The following is a 22,168-nucleotide window of genomic DNA, read 5'->3' as shown; positions in this document are numbered from 1 at the left end:
GTGTGCAACAGCCATAGTCAGGGGCCAGAGGGGTCTGAGGGCAAGCACACAAGGGTTGCCATAATTTATTTGGGAGCTGCTCCCTCGTGTCCACAGGGCCAGCACCTAAGGGTGCAGGTTGCAGGGTGCACGCAGCTGTCTGTCGGCACTGGAGTGGAGAAGACCAGACGCTCAGGTTTCTGTTGGGGTTGTTTCTGCTGTTGGGGATAGGCCTTGTAGGCCCTGGTGCTCCCCCAGTTCTAGAATGTCCATGCACAGGACGTGTGGTTGTAGTGTGCACAGCACTCCTTGAGCCACTGCTCGCTGTCTGACTGGTCAGCCCAGGATCCCGTGAAGGACAGAGTCCCGTTCTGGAGCACTGAGCTGGAAGGAGAGACACAGGGTCAGGACAAGCTGCTGCCCCAGCAGCTGGGTCCTTGGGCAGGACCAGATGGCTCTGAGGCCCCTCACACCCACCTGGCAAAGAGCTGCTTACAGCAGGTGTACATGGTGTAGCTGGTCGAGCTGAAGTTGGTGTTGCCGAAGAACACGGCGCAGTCGCCCACCTCTGTCGGCACATGGAGGAGACCTGGGGGACAAGGTCTTCTGTTGGGACTTGAGAGGGACCATGGATCCAAATTCCATACCTCAAGCAAGCTGTGAGCTCTGTACCCCATGCCTGCTCACAAGTCCCACACGCTGACTATGCTTGCTTGCAAATCCTGTACCTGGGACTGTGCAGGTTCCACCTCACCCTCCAAGACTTCAGGAAGCTCCTTGCCACACTCCAAAAGTTGCCCTTGAAATGTTCCCGCCCAGAGAAGGATGAGGGGCCCCAGGAGAGCTGTTGGGCTTGGGCTGCCCTTGGCAGAGCCATGAGGGGAGAGCGGGGTTTGAAGGCAGAGCCATGGGGAGCCAGGCCAGCCACCTCCATCCCTGGATGCTGCATTTATGGGGTTTTCAGCCCTGTGCCTGCCCCTCCCTGGGTCTCCCTGGCCCTGCTGCCAGTGGGCAGAGACCTACCTGCCAGGCAGGCATTGAGCATGGAGACACACATGCCAGTGAGCAGCGCCCGCAGCACCACAGAGGCAAAGTCGCCCTTGCGCTCGGGCACCATGGAAGCTGTGGGGGCAGAACAGACAGGGGGGTCAGTCAGATCCTTGCTCCTGCTCTACACTGCATGGGGGACAGACGGGGACATCATGATACCCTCCTCAGTCCTGAGTGCCCTGCCCACCCCAGCTCCTGCTGTCTGGAGGATGTGGTGATCCCAGCCAGCACCCAGTCTGCTGTCTGTCCATCCTGGCAGAGATCTGTGCCCACCCAGCACCTGTGGGTGATCCACCTGAGCACCCCCAGCACAGGAGTCTCTCTGCTCTTTCCCCTGTGGCTGGGTGATACCCAGGCTTGCCCATGGGTACAGTGCAAAATCATCCTGGTTGCCTCATGCAAATACTGGTTTTTCATCTGGCAGAGACCAAACATGGAGGCTTGAGGACAGCAAATTCCTCCTGCCTCAGCTGAGCTCTTGCTCCCTGACCCAGGACCCCACTCCCAGAGTGCCCAGCCACTCAGGACGTCAGTCACACTCACACAGGCCTCCCAGCATGATGCCAATGGAGCTGAGGTTGGCGAATCCACAGAGGGCAAAGGTGGTGATGCTCTCGGCTCGCTCCTGGAGGGCACAGCAGCAGGGGATAGTCACGTCTGCCCAGGAGCAGCCCCAGAGCGCCCAGAGCTGAGCACCACACTGGAGCTCCCAGATAGACATGATAGAGCAAAGTCCCCCACCCGATTCCCTTCTCTGTCAACTGTTTTTGGGAGCAAGCATGAAGGCTCTTCCTGGAAGAGGCTGGGATGGGGGGACAAGGGGCCCTGTAGCACCATGATCTTTCCATCAAGGAGCAGGATGAATGGGAAAAGGCTTCACTGACTCCTTCCCACACCCAGCCATTAGCAAACATCCAAGTGCCCTCCCACTCCCAGCACCATCATCCTTGGTTCAATGATCTTAGAGGGCTTTTCCAAACTAACTGGTACTATGATCCTCTCCTGCCCACCACCCCCCTGCCTGAGCAGGTGCCATGCCCCATTCCAGCTGGCTCCATCCCTGCCCTGTGCCTGGCAGGGTGGCAGGTGCCCTCACAGATATCCACTGCTTCCGGCTCCCGTCCCACTCCTCCAGGCCCATCAGACGGTTCTTCTTGTACGTGGACAGCTGCTGGTACGCCACAAACTCGTTCAGGAAGATCTTGATCCCCAGGAGCTCAGCCACAATCGGTGAGTCTGCCCAGTCTGCCCCCATGAGAAAGGCCAAAGGCATGAGGACATAGGAGCAGATCACCTGGGAAAAGCATCCCAGAAAGGAACGACTCAGAGCTGACCTGCACGGCCTCCAGATTGGACATCTGCTGCCAGTGTTTGCCAAAAACCCAGCAAGGGTCTCAGCAGCCCACTGAGGTGGGGATGGGTGGGGGATGCAGGATCTGCTGGCTCTTGGGGATACCTGGAAGGTAAGACCCTCGATGTCCACCATCTCCCCGAACCAGCGCAGGGCAGCGTTGATGAACTCCAGCACGGCCAGGAAGGCGATGAGGTTGGCCGCAATGTTGGCCACGAGCCCCACTGAGTTGGCAGCCCCATTGCTAGCAGCTTCCAAGATGTTCTGCTCTTCCCTGCATGGAAACAGACCCCAATGTACTCATCTGGCTGGGCATCCCTCATGCCAGGTCGGCGCTCACTCCGTGGATGTGGGCACAGCCCGCAGTGCCAGCGCGGCTCCCCTGCGGCGCCCGGCCACGTGCAGCCCCGCCGCACTGCCCCTCTGCTCACACTCACCCTCGCGAGATGCGGACGCTTGCTTTGCCCTTGAACTTGGACTCCTCCACTTCAGGGTAGACGAGTTTGGCCATGGCGAGGGCACAGGGCGCAGCCATCACAGAAGCTGCAATCAGTGATCCTGCATCAATCTGCAACGTGCACACCAGAGGCATAGGCACCTCTGTGCCGGGCTGCGCCCCATGAACTGCCACCCCAGCGCATTCCAGCACGTGCCTGGCATCAGCCAGTGACACTCAGAGCAGTTCAGGGCTCTCCACTTGCTGAAGGTGGAAAAATTGGCTGTTTTCCCATCTAAGCAGCCGTGCACATGGGGCAGCTTGCCTGCATGGAGGCGATTGCTGGAGCTGCAGAGATTGTAGCCTTGGTGATGTTAATCGCTCCTGCTGTTTGACTTAATCATAATGGTTCTTGTCCCTTCCTTGTCCCTTTTTATTGGTATCAGAGCAATATGTTGAATAACACTGTTACCTTCTACCTGCTGACGAAGGGCCAAGCTCCCAGCCTCACCCCTCCCCTGGCAACGTCTCATTTCTCTGACCTTCCACCTTTGGTTCCCCATTTAAGGACACTAATTAACATTTAAATAGCAGGAGCTCAGGCAGCAGGTTAAGGGAAAGGCTTGTTCGGAGCACTGATGAACTGGAGAGGGCATCCCTGGAGGCTTGGTGCCCAGGCAATGCTGGAGGAGCAGGGATTCCTCCCTTGGGAGAAGAGGAGGGGGCTGGGTATTGCTGTTTCTGTTTAAAATGGGGTTGGAGGGGAGACTGCTCAGTGATAGTCAGTGAAAAGGTGAGAATCACAGACACTGTTTCATTTGAATATAAGGAAAAATTGTTTCTTGTGTCTGAGGCGCCTGTGGGGGAAATCAGAGAGGTTGGGGGAATTTCCATCCATAGGATGTTCACCACCAACCTGGACAAGGTCCTGGGCATCCCCTCAGTTGCCATAACCTCAGTTGGCAGGAGGGTGGGTTAGAGACCCCCCACCAGAGGGTCTTTCTGGACTATATTATCCCATGGTTCTGTGGGATTTGCCCTGCTCACTGTGCAGGGACACAGGGTAAGGGTCCCATAGCACTGCCTGGCAGGGCTCCAGGGCTCTGGCCAGGCCAGCAAAGGTGGGGCTGGATCAGGTGTCTTTGGGACAAGGTGGGTCTGGACACCCTGCTCTCATCCTGCGTGGGGAAGGGGACATGAGGCACCTGCTGGGGGTCTTCCCCAAGTCCAGGGCAGTTCTTGCACGTCAGTAGCCTGTGGCAGGGAGCATGTGGATCCAGCTACTCACCCCAAAGGATATGTAGGCACCCATCACGCTGCCTGCGATGGTGGAGAAGCCACCAGTCATCACAGCATGGATTTCTGACAGGGTCATGTCTGCGAGGTACGGGCGGATGAGCAGCGGCGCTTCGGTCTGTGGAGGAGGAGAAAACCCTGCTGGCCTCAGGATGGGGCCATACAGGGCCACGGGTCTCACAGGGGGAGGGAGAAGACCCTTTCTCCAGAGCAGGCTCAGCTGCAAGCACTGAGGAGCTGGATCTGCTGCCAGACCAGGATCTTACCTGTCCCACAAAAATGTTCCCTGCCACGCTGAGAGTCTCGGTGGCAGTGGTGCCCATTGAGATTTGAAGCACCCAGGAGATCTGGGGAAAGACAAGGCCACTGTGTTGACAGAGCTGCAGGCACCCTGCCACCATACCCACAAGCCAGGCACTGTTTGGCCCCTGCATGGAGGTAATCCTGGGAAGCACCTCCAGACCAGGAGGAAACATCAGCTCTAGGGTTCAGTTTTTAAGCTTTCTGAGGACATGCTAGAAAGACAGGGGTTGTGTCTGTCCTTTTAAGCAGGACAAGTCACCCCAAATTAGTACCATGACAATTTTTCTAGGACATCTCTCAGCTGACCATAGTAGACAGAGAGCCCAGCAGGTTCTTCTCCTTCCCACTGCCATCCCAGATAAGGAGTGAGGCCCTACCTTGAGAATAATCCACTGCATGACACCGAGGTAGTAGAGGATGGACATCACACAGCTGAAGAAAACAATGATGGGCAGGCTCTGCAGGCAAGGCACAGGGTTAAAGGAGAGCTGAGCCACACATCCCAGCACCCATGGGCACCAGGCTGGGCATGGTGTGGTACCGCACAGCCAGCCCACGCTGCTGGGGTGACACAACACCCAGACAGGCTGGCAGGAGGGACAGGGACCAGTGCAAGTCCTCTGTGGCACTGAGGAAGCCCACAGGTGGATACACAGCTGAGGGAGATCCATCTCTGAGATGGTTGAGCTCTACCACAGCAGATCTGGCTGCATTTAGCTCTGTGCTCTCCAGGACCCAGCAAAGAGGCAGACCAGAAGAAAACCTCCCCATGTCCCATTCCCCATTCCTTGACTGACCTGGAAGGCAAAGATATCTTCAATGAGCGTGTTCCCAAAGACAAAGCTGGAGCCAGCTGTGGTGTAGCCCAGGAAGTACTGCAAGGGAAGAAGTTACACTGTAGGACAGAGATCTCCATCAGGTTCCTCCCTGATATCTCATTCTGCCTAATGAGGGCCCTGTGCCCTCAGTCCCATAGCTCACTTCACTGCACCCCAGAGAATGCCCCTCTGAGACCTAAGATGGGGGCAGTCCTGGTGGGCTGTCCCAAAGCCACAGGGCCCTGCTACAGCCTGGAAAGGGGAGCACACAGAGGGCTCTGGGCTGCTGCAGAAAACCAGGGAAGAGTTGGCTGCCCTCCAGTCCCGAGCATGCAATCCCTGCCGTGTCCCCTCCCCGTGCCACGCTCTGCTTTTCCTGTCAATCTCAGGCTACAGCACAGGATGGGATGAGCAGATGCAGTACCTGGACCTGGTCTCCCAGCCACTGGAAAGCCTGGTTGCCAGGAGTCGTTCGCAGGACAAAGAGTCCGAGTAAGAACTCCAAACCAAGGCCCCAGATAACGGCTCTCCAGGACACCTGGGGACAGAAAGCAGAACAGGAGATGAAATGTTTTCAAGGCCTGCAGGCTTCCCCCTCTGCTTTCCAGCACACAACAAACACCACACACTGCCCCCGGGTGAAGATCATGGGGAGACCAATAAAGTGTTACAGAAACCAACAAATGTGGGTTGGTGACAGAGCCAGAAGTGAGTTGGTGAGACTCTGGAACTGGCTGGAACATAACCTGCCAGGGATACAAGCACAAAGACCTTATGATGATTGGTAGCACAGAGCTGCTAGATTGAAACTGTTTGTTCAATAACCCTTTGGAGGAGCAGGATGGAGAGACTGTCCAAAGCATTGCAGCAGGTTGGGCTGGAAGCCACCAGGATTTCAATCCCTTCTGACCAAGGCTCCCAAGGCACCTGAAGCCCAGGTGTGGGTCTGGTGCTGGGTTTCTGGGTCTCACCCACATGGCAGAAAACAGGACAGAGGCATGCAGGGGAGCCCTGGGTTGGGAAGTGAGAAGGAGAGCAATGGGACAAAGAGCAGCGAGGTGGCTTTGGGGTCTATCCACCCAACCAGTTCAGCTCCTCAGGCTGCACCCAGCTCTGCCCAGCTCTGCTGGGCTTCTGCTTCCTCCAGAGAAGGGGATACCAGGGGGAACAAAGAGCTTCTCCAGAGCTGGGTATCACCTCCTGCAAGGGGCCTGATGGTCAGTCACACCTGGAACACGTACCGCCCCGTGGTGCTTGGAGCAGGCAAACAGGAACAGCACCAAAACGGAGAAGCCAGCTAATGAGATGAGCTGCTCTGGGTTTCTGCCAGTGTCCAAAACCAGCCACACAATCAGGCCTGCCAGGAGGGCCACCCACAGGAGCCTGCAGAGGAAACCCCAGACTGTCAGCAAGACAATGTCCCCACAGAGAGGGAAGCTCATGAAGGGCAGGAGCCCACTGTGATGGGATTGCCACTGTAAGGCCCATGTATGTGCAGAAACCTGGGGCTCAGGCACAAGTGAGGCTGTGAACAGCCATCACTACTGAGGCAGAGCACACAGACATATCTGCAGTGCTTTTAAAGGATCCCCAGGCTGGGCCATGCTCACCATTTGCCCGGTGCCAGCCTGGCACATGCAGAGCCATGGGAGGGAACCCAGGTGCTGGGAGGGATCTGGCCCTTCCTTCTCCTGACTCACCATTTCAGCCATGGCCAGGCCTTTTGGAAGCACTTCCCAACAGGGCGGAGGAGCAGCAGAACCTTTGCCCCAAAGTGCTTCTGGAAGAGCTCCCAGCAGATGAAGAAGACAATCACAGCAGTTATCACCACCAAGGCGAGGGCTCGCTGGAAGTTGAGGTAGCAGGCCGCAATGAAGTAGCACAGGTAGGCTGGAGAAGGCACATTGGGAGTCAGAAACATCAGGGCTGTAGCATCATGGGTCCATGGGGCCAACCACGAGGTTCATTTCCTCCCAATGTCCTTCCCTGGCCACCCTTGAGGATCCCATCTTTGCGTGAGGAGAGCTTAAGGGCACCACCGCAGCAGGGAGCAGCAGGGGCACAGTAAACCCTTTGGGCATTGAGGCTGCTGGGGGTGGATACAACCTCCACACGCTGGACAGGGTTTAGTCAGTGGAGTCTGGAGGCACAGACAGCCAAAGGGGTGGGGACGTGGAGTCTCAGTCCTCACCTACTGCAAGGAGCCCCAGGAGAACTCTTCTCACCAGCTTGGCATGAGCCTTGCAGAAATGCTGTGCCTTGGATGCTGGCTGCAGGGCCTTCCTGGGGAGAGTCACGTGCAGAGACAGGAGAGATGCAGAAGATGGACAGGAACATCATCCCAAGCCAAACCACCCCAAGTGCACCAACCCACCAGAGCCAGGCCATGAGCGTGGCTCCCGCTGGGCACTGCCAGCAGCAGGAGGTGGTACAGGTGGGAACCCCAGCACGCTCACCATCACCTGCTATGGGGACAGAGACCTGCCAGTGGCACCCTACAGGGCCACACAGAGCCATCAGACACTGTCCCCACCTTGATACCACCCTACTCTGCTCCCAAACCAGGTTTGTACTCTGGCAGAGCTGACACATCTGTGCAGATCATCCCACCTGCAGTAGGAGGAGAATCTCCCTTCTCTTCTCTCCTCTTGGTTCTCACTGTGTGGACCACCACATTCCTCATAGTGTCTGTTCTCTCCCTGGAAAACACCATTAACTGAGCACTGGGAAGGGAAGGGAAGGGAAGGGAAGGGAAGGGAAGGGAAGGGAAGGGAAGGGAAGGGAAGGGAAGGGAAGGGAAGGGAAGGGAAGGGAAGGGAAGGGAAGGGAAGGGAAGGGAAGGGAAGGGAAGGGAAGGGAAGGGAAACTTACCTCCAAGCTGAAAGCTGGGTTATCTGTGCCCTTGTCAAGGCTGTCCAGGGTTATCTGGTTTCCTTCCATCTCCAGAAGCTCCTTTGCTTCAGTGCATAAGGGCAACCCCGGGAGGGTCCGATGCTGGCTGGGGAGAGCAGAATGGGATCACCTCTGGGAAGCTCAAATGTCCCACTCTGCTTTTCAGTTTTGGGGCCCTGAGAGGAGAACACCCCTTGCAGTCAGTGTTCAGAGCAGGTCCTGCCCCAGCACATCAAGGGACCATGCTGTGGGGTGCTCAGGCCATGGTGCTGGTGGGCTGAATTCCTGTTCTCCCCTAACTCTAGAGAGGTCTTTGCTGTGCTTCCAAGGAATTACAGGAGAGCACTGTACGCAGCAGGGAGTGCTGGTACTCCCCCTCCAAGCTGGTGACAGTGCCCACCAGCCTCTGTGAGCCTCTTTGTATTGGAATAGTACCAGTATAGCTGGACAGGACGTGCCTGAGCTTGTCTGGCCCTTGGTGCTGAACCAAATAGCGGCACTGTGGTGTTTCACCCCAGAGACACTTTTGGCTGGCTGGATGCTGCAGCTGGGCACATGGAGGCAGGTCCAGGCCTGCAGGAGCTCTGGTGGTGGCGGGATGGAGCCTCTGGCAGAGAAGCTTTATGGTGATGGTGAAGGAGAGGAGTCGGTTCTGATGGAGAGTTTTAATCCAGAGCTTTATTCTGGCCCGCAGGCCTCTGAATGCAGCAACAGAACTCTCAGACCTCGTGGCTGCTGGCTCTTTTAACCCCGGGGAGAGGGGAGGGAAGGGGTAGGGAGCCACCAACCAGGCACAGGAGGGGAGGTCTCAAGGGACAAAGGACACCTGGATGGCCCAATGTCCCCCCGGGGGTAGAGAGCATCCTTTGAATCTGCCAATCACTCAAAGCCCTTCTGGAATGCCAGGACTGACAGACAGCGCTCCAGGGAAAGGAGAGGTGACTGACACACCTGGGAGGAAATTATCAGGGGAGGGACCGGGTTTCTGAGGTAAACCCTGAAATCACAACGAAACACCTTTGCAAGAGGGATTTTTCAAAAAGTATCCTTCATCCTCAAAAGGTCTTGGTACAACCAAGTAAGATGAGGAAGATCCTTTCATGCTGATAATTAACATAGTGAAGGAAGGAGCTGTAGGAATGGCTGGTAGTTTGCATAGGGATTGGTCCTAAAAGAGAATCATACTGGGAGAACTGGTCCAGCAAACCCAGAAGAACCAGTGTTATGCCAGGGCAGGAACCCTTGGAGCATCCCATTTGGACACCCACCCGATTCCCCTACCTGGAGAAGGCTGAGGGAAGAGCAGAGAGTCGCAGGCAAGGCAGTGATCGACTGTAGAAGCACTTCTGTGTGAGGACAGAGGCAGTAAGATGTTGTCTTTGCTTTGAGGAGAATTGTAGAGCTCTGTGTGAAGAAGGAGGAGATCACAGGGTCATCACCAGTTTCTCTCAGTGTCCATTGAAGGGGCTCAGCCCCAAATGCAACAGGTGAAGGTGGAGAGTTATGGCGAACATCCTCATGGGACCTCATGGCAGCTGAAGGTGGAGTGGCCAGGGCTCCACAGGCTGGCAGAGCCACCACGGGGAACCACAGGAGTGTCCTGGCCCCAGTGTGTCCCTGTGGCTCCTCAGCAGCAGGGCAGGACTCAGGGCCATGGTGGGAACCCAGGGCCTCCAACATCGCTGGTGCTCCTGGTGCTCAGGGATGTCTCTCCAGGACCCTGGCACAGATCAGGAGGACTCCCCTCCCCAAGTCCATCACCACTGCAAGGACACTCCCCAGTGCCCATCTGGGCTCAGTGACCCCTCCAGGATCTCACGGAGTTCCAGGACCACCCCAGGTCCCTGGCGGTGTCCCCATCTCAGGCTCAGTGCCTGCCAGGGCTGATGCCACCTCCTTGTCCCCCACCCTGCAGCTCCAAAATCTCTTGTTTTGGTGCAGTCTCATTGGCTGCTGTCCCGTCAGGAGCTGGACCACAGGGACAGGCAGATAATGAAGGAAGGAGCGGAGTGCAGGGTGTTCCCAGTGTCCCCTGCATACCTGTGTCCCTGCTCACTCCTGCTCCTCCTTGCGTCCCCCGCAGCCTCCGGAGCAGCGTGCCCGCGGCACCCCCTGCCCCGTGTCCCTCATGCCCCGTGTCCCTCATCCCCCGGTGGCCTCGAGTCCTCACGGCTCCCCCGCCCTGGCACCGCCGTCCCCCGGCACTCACCGTCAGCCCGCCGGCCCCGCAGCTCCCGGGCCCGTGTCCGGTTACCCATTAACAGCTCGGTCCAAAGAGCTGGGCTGGGCTGGGGCAGCTCTCGCCCGGCTGCCGGGAAGGGCGGGCAGGGAAGCCCAGCGGCGCGGCCGGGCAGGGCACCGTGCCATCCAAAGGAGGGGCAGCCGCGGGACTTTCCCCCTCGGCAAAACGAGCCTGCAGGAGCGATATTGAAAGTAGAAATCAAACTTTTACCCCACCCCGGGAAATGTTTCCCAAAGGAAAACAGAGCCCGCCACACGTGGCCTCCAAGGCTTCAGTGGCATGAAGCCATGTGCCCTGGTATCCGAGAGGGACGGGGTGGAAGCCAGCAAACACATCCCCTTGCACTGTGTGTCCGAAACGCCCTTTTCACGCAGATGATGGGAATCCAATGCCCAGGTTTGTGCACTCTGTGGTACCTCCCGCGCTTTGTTTGCACAGGGAGCGGTGATGTGGCTCCGAGGGTGCCAAACCGGGGCTGGCAGGAATCAGTTCAGGCATTGGTGATGATTAGCTCAGGGCACCACGTGCCACACGCCGCCCGTAAACAAACCGCTCTCCGTGCCAGCCCCGCGCCTTCTCCCGGAGGATTCGGCCGATCCAATCCGCTAGAGCTGCCCGGGGCTGCGGAGCGAGGGCGCGATGGCGCCGGGCAGCGTGGGGGTCACAAAGGGCGACACCGTGAGAGCGGCGGCTGCCACGCTGGGCTAAGCTGCATCACCGCGCCTCGGCGAGGGCCCCCAGCCCCGCGTGTGGCACTCACGGGTCACCCAGAGGCAGCCCCGCTGTGACACGGGATATCCAGAGCCAGCCCCGCGTGTGGCGCGGCTCACCTAGAGCCAGCCTGGCGTGTGACACTCACAGCACACCAGAGGCAGCCCCGCTGTGACACTGTTCACCCAGGGCCAGCCCCTCTGTGGCAGGGCACACCCAGAGCCTGCCCCGCTTTGCCGCTCCCGCCTCACCCACACCCGGGCCCGCCCCACCTCACGTCAGCGCCCTCACACACAACTGCCGCCGCGCCCGCCCGCCCGCACAGAGCCCCGGTAGCGCGCCGTGATCGTATAGTGGTTAGTACTCTGCGTTGTGGCCGCAGCAACCTCGGTTCGAATCCGAGTCACGGCATCGCCCGGCGGTACCACGGCACACGGGCTCTCGTTTTTTGACTTCTTCCCCCCTCAAACGCCGTTTTGGTTTCATTTCATAATTTAAATTTGTTATTCTATCTTATTATTTTGAGCTTAATTTTATTATTTTTAATTTATTTTAACATTTTTATTTAGTTTATTTATTTTCATTTAATTCTATTTCATTTTATCTGTTTAACGTAACAATTTTCATTTTCGTATTTCATTTTTACTGTTTTATTCTTATACTTAATAATATTTTCTTTCATTTTCCTCTATTCTATTTTGAATTTTTATTTCTTTATTTACCTTTATGTTATCAATTGTTACATTTCCTTTGTTTTTTTCTATTATATTTTATTTTAATATTTTATTTTATATTATTTTAAATTTAAGTATGTAGTTATTTTATTATAGTTACTTGTATTTTACTTAATATATTAGTATAATTTTATTAATTTTTAAATACATATTTTGTTTTAACTTATTTTTAAAATTCGATTTTTAGTTCAATTTTACTCTTACTTTGTACCTCATCCTCTCCTCTCATCTTATTTTCGTGTATTTCAAAATTTAATTTTACTATTTAATTTATTATTTCTACTTTTATGTTCTTTTTTTTCAATCTTATGTTATTTTCTTGTTTTCAGTCCCTTCGCTCCTTCCCTCCCCGGCGCCCGCGGACCCCCCCGCGCCGAGTCCAGCTCAGCCCCGCAGCCAACCGACAGAAAACAAGAAAGAAAAGTGAAATATTGGCGCGACGTGACAAAAAACCGGAGCACGAGGCGGCAGAGCAAGAAAATGTCAAAAAACGAGAGCCCGTGTGCCGTGGTACCGCCGGGCGATGCCGTGACTCGGATTCGAACCGAGGTTGCTGCGGCCACAACGCAGAGTACTAACCACTATACGATCACGGCGCGCTACCGGGGCTCTGTGCGGGCGGGCGGGCGCGGCGGCAGTTGTGTGTGAGGGCGCTGACGTGAGGTGGGGCGGGCCCGGGTGTGGGTGAGGCGGGAGCGGCAAAGCGGGGCCAGCTCCGGGTGTCCCGTGTCACACGTGGGTCTGCCTCGGGGTATCCCCTGTCGCGCCAGGTCTGCTCTGGGCGCTCCCGCTCCGCTCCCCGCGGGCATTCCCCGGTAGCAGCTCCGGAGCTCCGTCCCGTGCTCCCCGTGCGGGGCCGGGGCGATGGTGAAGGGCCCCGGGCCGAGCCCCGGGGCTCTCACGGCCCTCAGCCACTCCCTGGCCTCAGCCCCGAGTCTCGCTCCGTGTCTGACCCCACCGCGGCGTTCACCCCCTCGCCTATATCCTCTGCCCTCGGGCCAGCTCCCTGCTCTGACCCTGACCCTGGCCCTTCCCCTCATTCCAGCCCTCTGTATCCGAGGGTAACTCCATTCCCTGAGCTGTAACCTCACCTCTCGCTCCCCTGCGTATTTCTCAGGGAGTAAAGTTTCTCCCAACCACAGGATTAATGACGACTGGGCATAGAGGGATGGGAGAAAAGAGAGAGACTAAGGATTTTATGCCCCTGAAACATCTACAGATATCAATCTGTGCTGGACTCCTTGTTTCTCCTGCTTGAGCACATATTGATACCTAATGGCTCTGCTCTCACCACTGCTCCTGCTTCCCTGCCCCCAGTACTAAAGGTTCTTTCATTTTCACAGATATGCAAAGAATTCCAAACACCTGGGATCAAAAAGAATTCCTGACATAAAATACTTCAGAGTTATCGCAGCATGACTCATTCCTTCTGAAGAACTGGAGCTGGTCATAGAAACATCAGCTCCTTCACACGGGATGAGCTCATCGAGTGTCATACACACACATGGGAGGGGGTACAGGGAGTGGCAGGGGACTCCTACAACCCTGCTGGCCATGTCCCTGCACCCCATCCATCCTGGCGTATCTGCTGCAGCTGGAAAATCCTACATCTAGAATGGTCTTCCTGAGGCTTGGGGCAAACTGCAGAAAATCCCTGTGTGCCTTGATTACTCTGTGAAGTAATTGCTCCTGCCACTCTGAGCTCATCTTGCTCACAACCAGCCCAAAAGAGCTCAGAGTGGTGGAGGAAGACAGAATGGTTTTTTGTGTTCTCCCTTTGCCTGTGCCCACCTCGTCCTGTCCTCAGCAGTTTGCTGGTGTGCACCAGTGGTCCCTCAGCAATGCTGGGATCCTTTGCAGTGGGAGATGCTCTCCCATGTCAAACTGGCTGGCCAGGAGATGCTGAATGACCTGAGTGTCCACATGCTACTGTCCTGCTCCAGTCCCACCTTTCTCCCCCTTCTGACCACGTGCCAAGATCCCAGTCCATGGGGATCCCAGTCCATGCCTCTAATGGGGCTGCAGGGATGCTGCTTTTGTTCATCTGTGTCCATCCCTGTCCCCATCTGTGTCCTTATGCTGGAACGAAGCAGGTGCAGCGACACTGGAAGCAGATATGTGGTTCTCCTCCCATACCTGAGGAGTTTGACAACATCATCATCCTCTTGACTGCACCAAGGACACAAATCCAACCAGCAGACCCCTGCAGGACAGGTGTAGCTGAGCTGTAGAGGTGGGATCACTGCAACCTCTGAATCCCAGATCATCAGCTTGTGAAGGGAAGAAGTCCTGGTGCTGCCCTGTGCCTGGTCTCTTGTGCCTTCCTCCACAGTGGCACCGTGCCATGAGCCATGTCCCTGGTGAAGGGATAAGCCCAGCTCCACGTTAGACTCTGTTGAGCAGGACAGTGTGGTGGGACCCACAGGAGGCAGTGGGGCACGCTCTGGCAGGACATGCTGTCCATGGCTGGTGGGGACAGAGAACCCACAGAGGCACGAACAACGACCAGGAGATTCCTGCTCGGGGATTGGCATGGCAGGCAGAGTGGGACCCCTGAGGCTGTGTCACCATGGCTTTACCCCAGCTCCCGGCCTGGCAGGAGGCACAGCCCACGTGTGGGCTCCTTGGTGCCCTGCAGGAGGCAGCAGGGCTGTGATTTGGCTTCTTGGCAGATGTTTCTGGAATGTGGAAGTCAACAGAATTACAATGACCTCAGCTGCTGGAACGGGCATGGTTGAGATAACACTGCAGCCATCCAGGAGAGTCAGCCAAACATGGAAGTAAGCAGGGAGGTGCAAAAGGACCAGAGATAAGGCATGGGGCGTGGATGAGAAGGAGGAGGTGAGAAACTGCTGCCACCCATCGCTGGCATCGGTGGTGGCCTGTCCAACTTTCTGCTGTAGGCTGCCCTCCCAACAGAACTGGGATGAGAGCACTCCTAAGGGACCTTGCCTGGCTGTCAGGGCCCCAAACACCCTTTGCCTTGTGGTTTTTAGTCCAGGTGGTTTGGATCTGCCAGGACTGAGGAAAAGAGACGAGCTTGTGGGAGCACTGAGAGCCCCATCTGCCTCCTGGGTAACCTGATCCCTTTGGGATGTCAGCACCCGGCCAGGATGGCTGCTCCAGGCTCTTCCCACCCTGCTCTGCCCCTCAATGTCCTTTCTCTGAGCCCTCTGATGCCTGTGGGTTGCTTTCAGTGGGATTTTAAAGGTGCCTGGAATGTCAAAACACCAGTGCAGCCAGACAGAGAGTGCTGCTGCACCCAGCCATTGCCACTCTGTGGCACAAATATAAATCCTGCAGCTGGCAGAGGGGCAAGGGCAATTCATCACTGCATGCTGTCTGGGCTGCTCTGCCCCTGCAGCAGCCTCCCCAGCTGCTCCCTCACTGGGGCAGGCCCTGGTCTCCTTTCCCAGCCTCAGGAAGGCAGCTGGCAGGCAGAGCAATCCCCAGCACCTCCTCTTTCCTCACAGATTGCTGAAGCAGCCCCAGCAGCAGCGCTGGTGCTGGGGAGGCAGGATGGATCTGAGGAGGTTCTCTGTGCTTTGCTGGTGATGGAAAAGCAGAGGTGCAAGCCAGTGCTGTCCTCTCTGCCTATTCAGAGGCCACTAATCCAACTTGGAAATTGCTCTGCTGTGGAAATCCCACCTTCCTTCCTAAGGAAATCAGAGCAACTCTACCATCATGGCCAGCATCCCACGGGTGCTGCTGGGGCAGAGCTGGATGCTGGAGCAGGAGCAGGGAAAGGTTCTGGGGCTGGGACAACTTGAAAGTGAAGGTTTGTGTGGGATTTAGGAGTGAAGGACAAAACACCTGAACTGGGAGACAATTGCCATCAACCTGATCCCATTCTGTCCCCACCATCCTCTTCTAGTGCCACAGGGATGCTCTGAGGGCTGGAGCCCCTCTGCTCTGCAGCCAGGCTGGGAGAAGTGAGGGGCTTAACCTGGACAAGAGAAGGCTCCAGGGAGACCTTAGAGCCCACGGCAGGGCCTGAAGGGGCTCCAGGAGAGCTGGAGAGGGACTGGGGACAAAGCCTGGAGTAACAAGACAAGGGCAAATTGGCTTCCCACAGCCAGAGGGCAGGGTCAGATGGGATATTGGGAAGGAATTCTTGGCTGAGAGGGTGTTGAGATCCTGGCACAGATTGCCCAGAGCAGCTGTGGCTGCCCCATCACTGGAAGTGTTCCAGGCCAGGCTGGACAGGGCTTGGAGCACCCTGGGATAGTGGAAGGTGTCCCTGCCCATGGCAGGGGGTGGATTGAGATGAGCTTTAAGGTCTCTTCTGACCCAAACCACCATTCTGTGATTGTAGCTCATGAGACATGCACTGAGGACTGAATGAGAAGAACTTGAGCATTCCTTGACACGAGTGTTCAGCTGTGATGCTCTCCAGAGGCTTTATGAGCCCACAACAGCACATGAGGTGGGTCCTGGCTCTTCCAAAGCCTGAACTTCAAAGGATATTTTCCAGTCTGCAAGAAAACTGAAAGGGAGGGCAAACAGGATCTAACAGAAAGATTGTCTGCTTGGTTGTATCTTGACATGCCCTTGCCTGGCTCCAACGCTCAGAAATAAAAGAAAATGGTACCCAAAATGTATGGAGCAGGGATTTATCCCCGTCCAAAACCCAGGGAACACAGCCCAGAGCAGCCTCTTGAGCTCTTCCCTGGTGTGTCCAGCATCCAGCTGAAGATGGAACGTGAGGAAAGTGGCCCAGGGGAGATCCAGGCCATCCTGCAGCCCTAAATAAAAGCTGGGCATGTCTGTGTGTGCCCTGCCTGATCCCAGCTGCCAGCCCCAGCTCTCACTGTCTGTGCACAGCAGGAGCCTCCTCCTGGGGCAGGGATTTATGGCCTGCACACAGCCAGCCTTAACCCAGGCTTGTGCTGCTGAATGGGCAGAGGACAGGCCCCCATGAGCTGCCAGGCAGCCTGCCAGCCCTCACCTCCCCACTTCTTGCACTCATCTCTGAATTCACCTTCATTTTCTGCCTCTCAGCCCTTCCAGAGAAACTGGGCTGGTGGCAATTGCGATTGATCCCCTCTCCGTGGGAGCAATGGCCACTGTTTTGCTCTTGTGCACTGAGCCCATCTTCCTGACAGCTGATGACAGCCCTATTAAGAGATATAAGGAGATACCAGGGTGGGTGTTGCCCACAGGCAACATAAAGCTGTCTGGAGAAGGACCCAGCTGTGAGAGCATGGCTGTTGCAGCTGGATTAATCAAACCCACCATTAGCCCCTTCCTGGGGCACTGAGGTCCCCTGCCAGCCCCACAGCACAGCCCCCAGCAGCTCATGGCTCTGATTGAGCTGCAAATGCTCCAGCTCCTTCGTTTGCTCAGCCTCAGATCGATGAGGGCAGGCAGCCCCAATCAATTCCACTTTACCACTTGCTATTGAGTTCAGATCCATGCTCTCACAGCTGGTCCCATTTCCTTCATTCATTCAGAGGAGGGATTCAGGCATTTTATCCCAGCTGGATGCTGTTTTGTCCTTGCAGGATCAAACCCTTTGGTAGGAGCAAATAAAAGCCAAAAATGGGGGGCAAGCAACGAAGGGACTGAATCTGTGCTGTGGTTGAAGCCCCCAGAGCATCCACCTGGCTGTCAGAGTGTGGAGTGGCTGGCTGGGTGAGGCCATGCAATTTGCATGATATCGCAGAGCTGCTGCCACCAAGCCAGCATCTGGCATGAGGTTTTCCTGTCATGATCCTGGTTTTGTTCCAGGAAAGCTCCTGTGTCTTGCTTCCCCTGTCCCCATGAGACCTGAGTGGGGAGAATTCAGCTCTCTGGGACTTGAGCCCACACAAAATGATTTTGCAAAAAAACAACAACAAAAAAACAAACCCAAAAAACATCAAAGAGTTTGCATAATGGCTGCTTGGAAATTTCCCTCAAACCTTGCATTTGTCAGTGAAAGAAGTGTTTCCCCCCTCTGGGTGTCAATCCTGCAGTCATTTTTCTCTCCTCTCTTGTCACCCAGCTCTCTCACTGTCCTGTCTCCAGGATGCTGCACCTGAACCTGTGGAAATGAAGTTACCCAGTGCTCTCCACACCTCGTCAAAGTGCTAATGAGATGATGGACCGCATACAGAGCAGCTGTGACACTCGGGGTGCTGAGGTTGTCAGTGCAGAGAGCAGAGGCAGGGACCAGGCTCCAGGTGATGACCAATGGATCTGGCTCCAAGTCTTTCAGCAAGCTGTCATCTCTTCTTTCGGTCAATTAGCATTGCCTCAATTACACTATCAACTGCATAACAAATTTGGTTTTTTCACAGAAAAGCTGGAAAGCTGCAAAAAGTGCCTGCAGAAATTTGTTCCACTTGCTTTGTGCATATCCTGCCCAGGCTTTGATGGTGTCCTGGTGCAAATGTGTAGCAACGCTTCCCCTGGACACCATCCCTGCCTCTAAAATCTCACAAGTCTCCTTTGTGCTAGTCCTTGTGTTTAATATGTATTTATGGATTTTTTTCTGTGGGTTTGTGTGGTTTTGTTCCTAAACCATGCAGCATCTGCAGCAGCCCCTGGCAGGGAGGGCCCCTGTGTGCTGAGTGTTATCACTGTTATTGCAGCCTCTCCCGCCTGCCCCTGCTGTGCACATCTCTGCTCTGTGATCCCAGCTGTCTCCTTCCTGTGCCAAAGAGCCCTGGTCCTTCAGGGACCCCGTGTGCAGGGTCCTCCTGCTGCCCTTCCGTGCACATTTTCCAGCTCTGCTGTATCCTTGGAACAGGGAGACCAGAAATGCACGTAGACTGGGACTGGCTAGGGAATAGTGACATCTCTGATTTCATCTCTCCTTTTTGCTGACCCTTCCTTGTCAGAGAGTCTTTGAGAGTCCCAGAGACCCAGCTTGTCAGAGAGTCTTTGAGGTTTTGACTTTTGCTGAGGGGACAGTTTCACAGACTGTCAGAGCTCCCAGTCTCAGAACCCATCACCGTGGACAAGAGCCTGGGCTTGGTTTCCCCTAACACTGGCTTTTGTCTCATTTTATTGTCAGCTTCCTAAGCCTCTCAAAGTCCTCCTGCAATGCTCAGCACACATCCACAATTTCCAGAATAATTCAATATTATTGCAGATTTTGCCGTTGACCTCATCTTGTCAAAGATCTGCGTGTGGAAATGCAGGGACTTCTGCTGGATCACCTCAGGGGCCTGCTGGCTTTTTCCAAGAAAGCACTCGCTGTGGAAAAGAGAAATTCACTGCAAGAGAGCTGTATCGACTCTTCCCCAATATGTCATATTTATCCATCTGTTCCCTAACGATGCCAGTTTCCTCCTCCGTATGCCAATTTTTGTTCATTTGCAGAGAACAGATGTGTCATTTATCAGCCTGGGACTCCCTGGCTGCCTCCCAGGAAGCAATTCTGGTGCCACAGTTGCCACCTTCCAGTCCTCACGTCCCCTGCTGTCCCCGGAGCTGGTTCGGCTGTCGCCCAGCAGAGGTGACATCCCCTCGGTCCCTGCTGTGCTGCACAGTGGCGTGGATGTGGGTTGCTGCCGGGGAGGAAAGGAGCAGGCACACATCCACTCCAAACCCCCTGCAAATGGCTTTTGTTTGAAGCTGTGGAAGAAGCAGCCGGAGATCCAGGAGCTGCTGCAGGCTTCCCTGCAGGCCAGGGTCCATGGGGTGGACGCAGCACCTGACTCAGGTGACACGTGTGAAGTGCCAGCCTCAGCCCCCACAGGAGCCGGGCTGAGTCAGCCGGGAGTGTGCAGGGGCAGGGACTCTGAGTCACAGGAAGCCGCTGCCGCCCGCCCGGGGGACGCTGCTGTGCCCGCACCAGCCGAGGTTAAACCAGAGGGGAAGCTTTGCCACGACGCCTGGCACCATCCCTCCTCAGCGCAGGGAATGCTGTGCGCTGCTCTTGGCCCAGCTGCCACACAGGGCTCCTGCCCCCAGCTGGGGTGGGCACCAGGAGCACTCCAGGCAGCTGAAGCGGCTCCTCGGGCCCGGAGGATGGATGAGGATGCACTCAGCTTCTGCTGGGCTGGCAGCAGCCCGGAAGACATTACCTGGATTCTTCTTCCTGGTGCGTGCTCTGACCTGTCTGCATTTACCCAGGCAAGCAGCTCCCTTGGTAAGAGGAAGGGCAGTGCTGTCAGCACCAGCCTGGAGATCTCAGCAAAGAGCTCCTGGAGCCTTCAGAGGTGGAGAACAGGGTGGGAGCAGATTCCAGTGCAGAGGACCAGCCCTGCATCCTTGCAGAAAGCCCTTCTGCCTCCGCTGTTCCCTCAGAGTGAACCACAAATCACTTCTGCACAGCCATGGGTTGTTATATTCCTGTCTGAGGACTGTGTGCAGCTTCACAGCCATCCTGCCCTCCCTCCTGGGCAGTGCCAGCAGCAGGCAGCCCCCAGGCTGCACGTCCTACCTGGGGATGCATGAGAGTAAAGCTGAAATGTGGAGTCTGGCACGCAAGCGGTGCAGCCTGTGCTCCCCCATCCTCTGCCATCTGCCAGTCCCTACAGCACCCCATGACAGCCATCTGTCACAGTGACCCGCAGGCAGAGTGGCATCACAGCCACCACCGAGGTGTTGGGGGCAGTCTCTGCAGTGCAGCCACCAAACCTGGGTCCTGACAGGAATAAGGTAGGGAGGGTGCAAACACTTGGGATTGGAGCAGCACCAGCTGCACACGAGCTGCAGACAGATTCTGGCTTTGGCAGGAGAATGTAGAAATCTGCCACTGCTCCTCCAAGCCTGAAGTGAGGCACTGTGAACAGAGCGATGTCACCAGCCTCTCGTCGTGACTGCAGAAAAGAACATGAGCAGCCTGTGCCTGTGCCAGGCCTTGCAGGTGGTAAGGTCATTTGGTCTCCTTCTGGAGCTCCTTAAAGCTCCCCAAGCACAAAGGAGTCTCTCAGGGGGCTCTCACCTCAGCTGTGCTCTCTCCACCTGCTGCCTGTGCTGCTGCCTGGGAGGTTTGGCCAAGGGGAAGCCCAAATCTGAGGGCTCGGGTGAGTCCAGGGACTTTGGTGCCCCTCCAAGCTCTGCTGAAGCCTGAGGTGAGGAGATCCCTCAGAGGCACAGATCAGAGACCAGGGCTACATTGGGCCAGCCTGGAAGAGAAACAGGCCCAGCAAATGGTGAGGAGGTGCTGGGGTCCTGCATGGGCAGGGGCCACAGACCTTTGTCAAACCCCAGCACAGCTGCCTCTCCAAGGAGGGAGCGATGTGGGGCACGTGCCAGGACTGGATGAGAAGGAAGAACCTTTGCAATTCCTCTAATATGGTAGTATTTGAAAAAACAAACACCACCACAAGCTAGGTCCCTGCTCAATCCCCTCTCTGGAGACACTGAGCGTGTGTTTGCCAGGCCTGAGGATTTAACAAGAGCTATCTCCTACAGCTGCTGCTGAACATCCTCCTTGGTTACTAATAGAGGGTGGAAGTGCTTTCAATCTCAAGTGCCATTAGCCCTGCTTCCTTCCAAATGCTGGACAGGCAAATTTATTGAGAATCTCTGTCTTTTCTGCATTTTAATAAGTCTCTTCATCTCCATCTGAGAGCCTGGGAACGAGATCTGCTGCTAGACTGCTGCAAACACTGCCTGATGATCACTTTGTTCCTCACAGATGCTTTTTCTCCTGCTGCCTTTTGCATCTTGCAATCCCCATGCTTTGAAATTTCCAGCGCTGTTTTCTGGGTTTCATGGCTGTCTTCTCCCTTTGGAGGAAGCTCCTGTGGTGTCCACATGGACCTGGCAAATTTGGAAAATTCGGATGTGTTTCTCAAGCAGGAGTGTGCTCAAGGAACCAGGAAATGTGAGACTCAGTGGGCTCCCTGGGCACATGTTGGGCATATGTTGGGCATGTATCGTGCCAGGCTGGCACAGGAAGCCCAGTTCCTTGCAGCCCCATCCTCACTGTCCCTCCTGCACAGGGCAGGTAGGAAGGAGGTCACCATGAGAAACTTCTCTGCCCAGCCGAGAGCAAGATCCCAGCATCTGTCCCCACACTGTGCAGGGCCATGGCTAATGGTGTGAGGACGCACAGACACACACTGTGGCACCTGTCCCTGCTCCTTTTCTTTCTTCATGGCCTTCAGGAGATTCAGCCTGTGAGCCTGGAAGCAGGTTTGGGTGATGGTGTGTATTTAGGAAGGGATGGGATGGATTTAGGGGCATAGGTCTGGAGACAGGGCTGCTGAAGCATTGGAGAGCATGGGGAGATGGTCTCAGTGGCGGGTGAGCTGCCGGCTGGTGATGGCAGTGTCCAGGAGGAGCACTCAGAACGTGTGTTAGTGTGTTTTTTGTGGCTCTGCTGCCATGCCCCAACAGACTGCTCCCAGTGCCCCATTCCCGCTGCATCCCAGGGGATGTCATCCAGTCCCCGTGCCGGGGATCAGCCCTGCA

General features: G+C 55.8%; 1 protein-coding gene and 2 non-coding genes across 3 annotated transcripts; 1 reads left to right on the top strand and 2 right to left on the bottom strand.

Moving 5' to 3' along the window:
* Window positions 1–49: 49 nt before the first annotated feature.
* Window positions 50–10,350, bottom strand: LOC134425074 (sodium/nucleoside cotransporter 1-like). The gene is made up of 19 exons (XM_063169297.1): window positions 10,335–10,350; window positions 9,407–9,529; window positions 8,105–8,231; window positions 7,844–7,932; window positions 7,425–7,516; window positions 6,934–7,123; window positions 6,475–6,616; window positions 5,658–5,771; window positions 5,213–5,290; window positions 4,793–4,873; window positions 4,379–4,459; window positions 4,105–4,230; window positions 2,818–2,948; window positions 2,486–2,654; window positions 2,126–2,323; window positions 1,573–1,654; window positions 1,003–1,101; window positions 457–568; window positions 50–363 (listed from the first exon to the last, which is right to left on the bottom strand). Exons 3-19 carry the CDS (start codon window positions 8,171–8,173, stop codon window positions 240–242), a joined length of 1,977 nt encoding a protein of 658 aa, XP_063025367.1. The 5' UTR covers window positions 8,174–8,231; window positions 9,407–9,529; window positions 10,335–10,350; the 3' UTR covers window positions 50–239.
* Window positions 10,351–11,417: 1,067 nt separating this feature from the next.
* On the top strand, window positions 11,418–11,489 carry TRNAH-GUG (transfer RNA histidin (anticodon GUG)). The gene has a single exon. It is a non-coding gene; the product is annotated as a tRNA-His (tRNA).
* An 847-nt stretch (window positions 11,490–12,336) lies between these two features.
* Window positions 12,337–12,408, bottom strand: TRNAH-GUG (transfer RNA histidin (anticodon GUG)). Its single transcript has one exon. It is a non-coding gene; the product is annotated as a tRNA-His (tRNA).
* Between the last annotated feature and the right edge of the window lie 9,760 nt (window positions 12,409–22,168).

This window comes from Melospiza melodia, chromosome 15 (genome assembly GCF_035770615.1).
Source record: "Melospiza melodia melodia isolate bMelMel2 chromosome 15, bMelMel2.pri, whole genome shotgun sequence".
In the NCBI taxonomy this organism is placed as follows: Eukaryota; Metazoa; Chordata; class Aves; order Passeriformes; family Passerellidae; genus Melospiza; species Melospiza melodia.
The sequence above is the reverse complement of the archived record's forward strand: the minus strand, read 5'-3'. Positions and strand labels throughout refer to the sequence as shown.

What these genes read in the sequence shown, in the direction of transcription:
- LOC134425074 (XM_063169297.1), bottom strand. Translation starts at nt 8,173, where the DNA reads ATGGAAGGAAACCAGATAACCCTGGACAGCCTTGACAAGGGCACAGAT. An exon ending in ACCCAGCTTTCAGCTTGGAG is followed by an intron (nt 7,933 to 8,104) that starts GTAAGTTTCCCT and finishes GGTGTTTTCCAG; the next exon opens with GGAGAGAACAGACACTATGA. An exon ending in CATCATGCTGGGAGGCCTGT is followed by an intron (nt 1,102 to 1,572) that starts GTGAGTGTGACT and finishes CTGCCCCCACAG; the next exon opens with CTTCCATGGTGCCCGAGCGC.